The sequence below is a fragment of the Giraffa tippelskirchi genome, chromosome 2 (genome assembly GCF_054371585.1).
Source record: "Giraffa tippelskirchi isolate mGirTip1 chromosome 2, T2T-mGirTip1v1.2.pri, whole genome shotgun sequence".
Taxonomy (NCBI): domain Eukaryota; kingdom Metazoa; phylum Chordata; class Mammalia; order Artiodactyla; family Giraffidae; genus Giraffa; species Giraffa tippelskirchi.
The window spans coordinates 230,899,323-230,907,574 of NC_137276.1; the positions used below are offsets into that span (position 1 = coordinate 230,899,323).

At 44.0% G+C, this 8,252-nt stretch overlaps 1 protein-coding gene across 46 annotated transcripts in view; it reads left to right on the forward strand.

Annotated features, from left to right (window-relative positions):
- DYRK1A (dual specificity tyrosine phosphorylation regulated kinase 1A) overlaps positions 1–4,165 on the forward strand; it is a 214,750-nt gene extending 210,585 nt beyond the window's left edge. For all 46 annotated transcript variants that reach the window (XM_081573151.1, XM_081573159.1, XM_081573166.1 and 43 more), the window contains one exon: positions 878–4,165. In XM_081573151.1, coding sequence (XP_081429277.1) covers positions 878–1,498 — 621 coding nt within the window. In that variant the 3' untranslated portion in view covers positions 1,499–4,165. The remainder of the gene's footprint in view (positions 1–877) is intronic.
- Positions 4,166–8,252: the final 4,087 nt, after the last annotated feature.

Below are 8,252 nucleotides of genomic sequence, written 5' to 3' on the forward strand. Positions count from 1 at the left end.
TGATGCATTTGTAAATGGGATTTTCTTTTTCTGATACTTTATCATTAGTATTATTAGTATATAGAAATGCAGTAGGTTTTTGTGTAGTTGATTTTGTATCCTGTGAGCCTGCTGACTTTGTTATTTCCGTAAGTTTTGTCCCGGAGTCTTCAGGGTTTTCCGTATATGATGGTGCATCACGTGTAAGTAGCAGCCTTTTACTTCTTTATTTCCAGTTTGGATGCTTTTTATTTCTTTTTCATGCTTAATTTGGATATCTGTTTTAAAAAGATTATTCTTGGATTTGGAGAGTGGTTTGCTAAAAGGCACGGATGGAAGATGGGAGTTGATTTAGGAGACTGTTTTGTTAGTCTAGGCAGGAGATGGTAGTGACCTCGCATAGAGTAATGGAGAAGAGATGCCAGATTTGAGTTGTTATTTTGGAGGTGGCTTTAGTAGTACTTGCTGATTGTTTGAGTGGAGGAATGGTTAGGCAGCTAAATGCATAGTAGTGATTCAGTTAAAACAGGAAAGATGAAGAGGAGGGGCTTTAGAATAAAGGATGTCTTTTGGACTGATCAGAAATAAAAGTTTTTACTTTCTGGCCCTTTCCAGAAGAAGTTTGCTGACCCCTGGCATAAATAGTGCTCCCAAGGAAGGAAAGTGGCCAATAAAATATATGAGCCTGTTTATGGGTATAACTTGCTAAAAATTGCAGGTTTCATAATAAAATAATTTTCACTCTTGAAACATATTTGGAAGTTTGTGTGTTAGAGCTGTCTAAAACATTAAAAGTTCAAACCTTCTCTCTAATGTAAATGCTAATGTAGGTTTTAATTGAAGATTAAAGCTTGGAAACGGTCCTCTGAATAAATCTCTCTACAATCTGCTCTTCCAGGTGCGTCAGCAGTTTCCTGCTCCCCTTGGTTGGTCAGGCACTGAAGCTCCTACACAAGTCACTGTTGAAACTCATCCCGTTCAAGAAACCACCTTTCATGTAGCCCCTCAACAGAATGCATTGCATCACCACCACGGAAACAGTTCCCATCACCACCATCATCACCACCACCACCACCACCACCACGGACAGCAAGCCTTGGGCACGCGGACCAGGCCAAGGGTCTACAACTCTCCAACAAATAGCTCCTCTACCCAGGATTCTATGGAGGTCGGCCACAGTCACCACTCCATGACATCCCTGTCTTCCTCAACTACTTCTTCCTCTACATCTTCCTCCTCTACTGGTAATCAAGGCAATCAGGCCTACCAGAATCGCCCAGTGGCTGCTAATACCTTGGACTTTGGACAGAATGGAGCTATGGACGTTAATTTAACCGTCTACTCCAATCCCCGCCAAGAGACTGGCATAGCTGGACATCCAACATACCAATTTTCTGCTAATACAGGTCCTGCACATTACATGACTGAAGGACATCTGACAATGCGGCAAGGGGCTGATAGGGAAGAGTCCCCCATGACGGGAGTGTGTGTGCAGCAGAGTCCTGTAGCTAGCTCGTGACTACATTGAAACTTGAGTTTGTTTCTTGTGTGTTTTTATAGAAGTGGTGTTTTTTTTCCAAAAAAAACAAAGTGCAAAGCTGCTTGAATCAGAAGGAGATTAACACACTGAACCGCTACAGGAGGGCAAAGCTGACTTTTTTTTTTTTTTTTAACTTGAAAAGATTGCAAAGGGACAATGAAGTTTTTAAAAGAGCCATGTCCAAACCCATCTTCTCGGATAGCTCAGAGGTGTCCTCTTTTTGCCGCCCCCGTTTTAACTTGCCACATCCCGGTCATGTAGTGGGGTTTTTTGTCTTTCTATTCCACAAAAGTTATCGTTCAGATGTTGGTCTTGCTCATTTGCCAACTAATTTTAAAATAAAAAGGCACTGCACATCATTTGCATACAGGGCCCCATGAGGGTGTTTTTCTCCCCCTTTTTTGTTTTTCCTTCCCGCCCCCTCCCGTTTTTGTTTTGTTTTTGTTCTGTTTGGGGTGGGGGGTGGGAGATGGGGTTTTTAAGTCCTCTAAACACACTTGGGCACGGAAACGCAGTACTGTAAGAAGAGGGACCTCCAGCTCACACAGTCATCACCTTCAGCTGTATGGAAGGGACGGTTGTATCGGCGTGTGGAAGGCACAGGACGCATGCTGAGTGGCGGGATCAGAGCCCTCCTGTCTGAACCTCCTGAGGAGCAAAGCAGCACTGACCTGGGATCCTGTGGGCCTCCCGTTGCCGAGGCCACAGTGAGAGAGGAACGGAACGTGACTGGTCTCCCATCCAAGGTGCACTGAGAAGCGATCAACGGGTCAGTCGTGGCCAGTCCTGGGGAGGTCTGAGTGGTGGTCTTTGGGAAAACCTTTGGCCTTATGGATTTGGACTCGAAACTAGAAGAGCCTACCATTTCAGATGCAATCACTTTTGGACATGCTTTTGCAGACAGTCCTTAATGCTGAAAACACAGAGAATGGGTAATTCAAGAGGCCTTTCTTTTAAAACAGACTTTGGTGACCCACTAATTGTAAGGTATTACAAGGTCACTTTGCGTGTGTCATAACGTTGACTCCCTAATGGGTGGAAGGTCACAGAAGTAGTGGTCTGCTTTGAGGGGAGTAGCCACAGCTGTGTCCCCTCCTGCGTTTTCCTTTCCTTTTGCTTTTCTCGGCACGTGGCATCTCCACCGTTTCTTCTGCACAAAGATGTCTTCTGTTCATCCTGAACATTTTTAAAAAAATGCAGAATTTTATGTGACTGCTTTTTTGCCTCACAATTATGCTGTGAATTTTACAAAAATTTATTTTCTTTTTTGATAATTTATTGTACCAAAGCTGTTTTTATAGCACATAGATGTCTGTAACCAATAATGTAGCAGTTCTGCACTTTGACACAAGGTGTAACTAGACCATTTTTAAATGTCAGTTGAAAATTATGGCTGTACTATTGCTTAAACAAAACTGGAACTGTTGCTGAATCCATAGCCAATACATTTACAGCAATCTGTGTACTGAACATGATAGATTGACACCTAACTCAAGATTACAACAGCTGTTACATCCTCAATGTGTTCAGGCTTCTGAAAGTAAAGGGACACTGGATCCAGAAGCTATGGAACCAGCAGTTGATTTTTGTATTCCTGATTAACCTACTTGTAAACTTGAAAGCAAGACCTCGATTGCACCAACAGGTCCAAAACATGAGCACGAGTAAAGCAGAACTCGCACGCGTGACCTGAGATGAGCAGGCTGGTGTTTTAACAGGTGCCTAGTTTTGAGATTATGCTGCCTTAATGTAACACAGTCTGGCAGTTGCTAAATTTGTGTTCCCATTTTAAATTGACCAATCTTACGGTGTTATACTTTTGAGCGGTTGAATTGGGAGAATGAAGATAAGAAACTTACCTGTCCAGGATCAAAGAAGCCTAGAAAAGAAGCAGTCATCTACCTCTGCCGATAACCCTGTTCAAAACAACTCAGCAGAAACACCACGTTACCTTTTATTGGTCAATTCCACGTGGCTGACTAGGTCAGTTTTTTTCTGAACAAAAGCAGGTTTTTATATGTAAAACAGTGACAGAAGACAAAAAGGTTTAAAACTATGTGAATGTGAATGGAAACTTGGGAATACCCGTTTTTATAAAATCACACACAAAATTTTTTTTGTTGTTAATCAGGAAATCCATATTTATTTTGTAATTAAATGTCAAGCCTGTGGATGATTTTTGAACTTGGTAGTTCATGAAGGTTTACAGTGAATAAAAGGATGTCATCTTGAGTCTAGCAATATCAAAAGGAATACAGTAGTTACTGCTGTTTAGGAATATGAGGTGAAGATATACGTGGGTCAGGTCATTTTTTTTCTGTGCTGGTTGCCACATCTTAGCAAGCACCAAAAAAAAAAGCAGTTTTTAAACCGCTATTTACATAAAGGAAGTCATCAAAGCCGATGCTTCTGCATACTGTGTTATGTTGCAGTCCAGTTTTGTGTGCTTTACTACACGGTTTGGTTACAGGGCTTCTGTGCATTGTAAACATAAACAGCATGGAAAAGGTTAAATACCTGTGTGCAGATTGTAAGATCTGGTCCGGACTTGCTGTGTATATTGTAACGTTAAATGAAAAAGAACCCCCCTTTGTATTATAGTCATGCGGTCTTATGTATGATAAACAGTTGAATAATTTGTCCTCAGACTCTTTACTATGCTTTTTTTAAGATTAATTTAAGAAAAATGTAAACATAGTAAAAAAAAAAAAAAATCTTCCTATGCAATTAACCTGGTCCAGGTAATGGTCTGGTAGGTATACCAACTAGAAGTTTGGAGTCAAATGTGTAGAAAGGAAAATTGTAGTTACATCAACCTAGGCTTCAAAAATCTTGAGAAAAAGTAAAAATTGGAGGTTTAACAGACCATTTTGATTTTTTAAGATTGACTCTTTACTATATTCACAGGTTTTGTCTGATTGAAAATGCTAATAGTTCGTCTTGTTGCGGATGGCGTGGGACTTAGGTGGTTTTCTCTAGGCTTTGACCTGCGTGGAAACAAGAGGAACTACAAATCATACCATTCCTCTTGCCCCAGATCCTTGGTGGACGGCTGTCAGGGGCTTTCTTGTACAGAGTCTTAAGATTCCTGCCACAGTGAGTTAATCCTCACCAAACATCTCTCTTTATAAATTAGCCTGTGTAAGTGTACAGTAAGGTAGCTTTCAGAAGGCAGAAAACTTACTGTAAAAGTTGAATGTGATTTCGTTAAGTTCAGATTGACTACATAAAGCTGCACCTACCACATGTGTGAAAGGAAAACTTCCTTTAGTGTTTTTCTTAGGGTGATGAGCATTCACTTAGGTAAGTGGCACATATTATATGTCAGACTCCAAAAAAACCTAGCTAGGCTTGTTTTACGAATGCTAGAGCTACAAAAGAAAAGGTACAAGTGAAATTCATTTAGGCTGCAGTAGTCCTATAAGGCCAACAAGACGACCACTGTGTTCGCCACTTCACCCTCTTTTCAGCTCCTGTGTTGTTAAACTCACTTACAGTTAAGTTACAATAAGGAAACACAATGAGGACAGAGCAAATGCTACATTTCCTGTCGGTCCCCCAGTTTTCTCTTGGCCTGCCCTTGCTAGCTCTCAGAACACGAGTTCAGGGACTTCCCTTGTGGTCCAGTGGTTAAGACTCGACGCTCCCGATGCCTGGGTTTGGTCCCTGGTTAGGACCCCAGGATCCCACATGCTGCCCAGCTCAGCCAAAAAAAGAGGACGAGTTCAGTACTCCTTTTAAAATGTATCTTTAAGTGAAGAGTAATTGCTTTACAGTACTGTGTTGGTTTATACCAAACGTCAGCATTCATCAGCCGTAAGTATATACACGTCCCCTCCCTCTTGAACCTCCCATCCCACAACTCTCATTTTTATGTCCATTTTTGTCGTGTGGCCAAAGCTAATAGGTCAAATGATTCATTTCATAGAACTTGGTCTTCATGCCATGTATGAAAAAAAATGTGTGAAATTTTTTAAGATTAGGGTTGGGAGGAAAACTGACTTTGGCATACTGAGACTGTATTTGGGTTCTTCGACTCCTGCTTGGGATGTCTGCACATTGGGGCACCCTTGATGTCGAGGAGGAGCAGAGTAGACCATCTCATTTTCTTAGCCATGGATCTCCTCCCCTAGACTTGTTCCCTAGGGTAAAAACATCCCTTAGGTAATTTCTGGTACAAAGAACAAGAAAGCCTTATGAAGACAGCTTGTTACATTCTTCATCACCCCTCGTTAACATCAGCACCCGGTCTGTGCGTCCCCTGAGGACCATCATGTGGGTGTCACCTGGGCTGTCACCCTCTACCAGTCGTGTCTGCCTATCCCTGTGCTTAAATCACTCGTCATACTTTGTAGAAGATTCGCTCGTACGGTAAGTGGTCCCTCAGTTTGCGCATCTGTCTTTCTCTCGGGTGTCGTGTACAGTCAAGATCCCCAGTTTCAGCCTTTCACAGAAAACATGATGGAAGGGCCCAGGGGTTCTTCCAGCATCACCTGTAGGGATAACGTTCACCGCAACACAAAAGGGGCTGGAGGGCAAACAGTTGTCATCAGTTTTCCAGTTTATTACCTGAAATCTTCAAAGACAAAAGTTTTTCTCCAACTGAAACACAGCGATTTAAATACGTACCAAAGAACTAAGTAGAACCCCACAGGTTTCAGTATCGACTTCATTGCCTGAAAACACAGGGGTTTTGTTCTTTACATGACAGGACGAGATGGTCAGATGGCATCACCAACTCGATGAACATGAGTTTGAGCAAACTGGGAGATAGTGAAGGACAGGGAAACTTGGCGTACTGCAGTCTGTGGGGTTGCCAAGAGGCACGACTTAACAACTTCACACCTTGAGGGTATGGCGTTTTATTAAAAACAAGGGTTGGAACAGTTTGTCTGTTTCAGTCTTGGTATGTCGTGAATTACGTGCCACCTGCAGCAGGACTTGGGGACACTGCTTCCAAGGGGTAAGGACGAGACTTCAGCTCGCTTCGTTGGGCCTTAACTGGTTGTCATAGTCCAGTCTCAACTGGGTGCTGGAGGAACCAAGTCCAGGAGAAGTCTGGTTGGGTAGTAAAGCGCATTGTAAATATAGGGTAGGAAAAACGGGTGGCAAAACTCGCAGTGAAAGATGGGGGAGACTGGCCATGAGTGAGTGCAGCCCCACTCATGGCGAAGGTGGTGCCCTTGTGTGGCATGGGCGTGGCAGCCACGCTCTCATATAGGCCGCAACATGTTGGAAGGCTGTGTAGGAATTACATACATGTTTGTCTTAAAAGACTAGTTAATTTTGTTGACTGTTAAATTTTAAAAATTGTTACTTTTGAGGGGTTTTGTTTTTTTTTTTTTTGCTTTTCCATTCTTGTAGATTCTACTCCTAGTATTGACTCGTTAACTCATTTCCTATCATTGCCTCAGTTGTTTAGCTGAAGCTGCAGTCAAAGGGGAGGATACGGAGCCAAAGGGAAGAGAGAGGGGCAGGCCCCAGGCACGTGGCAGGGCTAGAGAAGCTGGCTGAGCAGCTGGGGCCCCGCTGCCCAGGGAAGGGAGGAGACGGCCAAGCCCCAGGGAGGTCTGCCGGGAAGGGACGGCTGCCCCAGGAGACGGGGGAGTGGTGAAGGCGGAGCCCGGCGCGGTGAGTCGGTCCCTCTTGACTCACTGCTGTCTGGGAATGCAGTAGCAGGCTTGGTGAGGGTGGGGCTCGTCGCCTCCCTGGACATGGAGGTGACATGATGGTGTCACACGGTCGTTGGTGTTCTTAAAGATCTGAGGCATAGTGTGGTGAAACAGCGACCCCAAGGAGAAAGTTTCTGTTTCCATGTACGTCACAGGCGAGCCCCGTCTGTTAAACAGGACCCTGAGCTGGGGGAAGGAGTTGACTTCAGGAATTGTCCAGCAAACCTGTAAGCAAGATGTAGGGGAAAATCTGATTTTGGTGAACCTAGGTGATCTTAATGAAACTGCTAAATCCCTGCTCATCAACTTAAAACAGGAGCTTTTAATCCCGCTGCACATCTGACTGCTCACCTGTGCACATCTGACTACTCACCTGTGCACATCTGACTACTCACCTGTGCACATCTGACTACTCATCTGTGTGAGCGTGTGTGCCAAGTCACTTTAGTCGTGTCCGACTCCGTTTGGCCCCATGGACCGTAGCCCGCCAGGCTCCTCTGTCCATGGCATTCTCCAGGCAAGAACACTGGAAGGGGTTGCCATGCCCTCCTCCAGGAGATCTTCCCAACCCAGGGATCGAACCTGCATCTCTTAGATCTCCTGCTTTGGCAAGTGGGTTCTTTACCATCTGTAGAATCACCACAGCTGTGTTGATCACAGCTCCAGTATATTTGATTCAGCGAGTTGGGGGTGGGACCTGGGTCTCTCTCTCTAAAGTGACTTTGCAGGATGACCTGAAGACACCTGAGGCTAACCCAACAGGAGTCTGAATTGAAGACCATTTTAAAATAGTTTCGTTGCTGGAGTTTATACAATTAAATATATGTCAACGAGTAATTAAAATTCACCCCTTAGCCTGCATTATAAAATATGATGAGTAAACCTCCGAGAAAGGCAGAAAACAGCAGACGTAAGTATATAAAACTTGGTTTCCTGTCCCCTCCCCTTTGAGCAGTGGGTTGGCATGACATCCTGGCAGAAGCTCTCAGGTCTCCCGTGAGAATGGGGCGTGCTAAGGTGCTTTCCCAGGGCTAAGTCTGGGCCTTGCTCAGTCTCGTGCA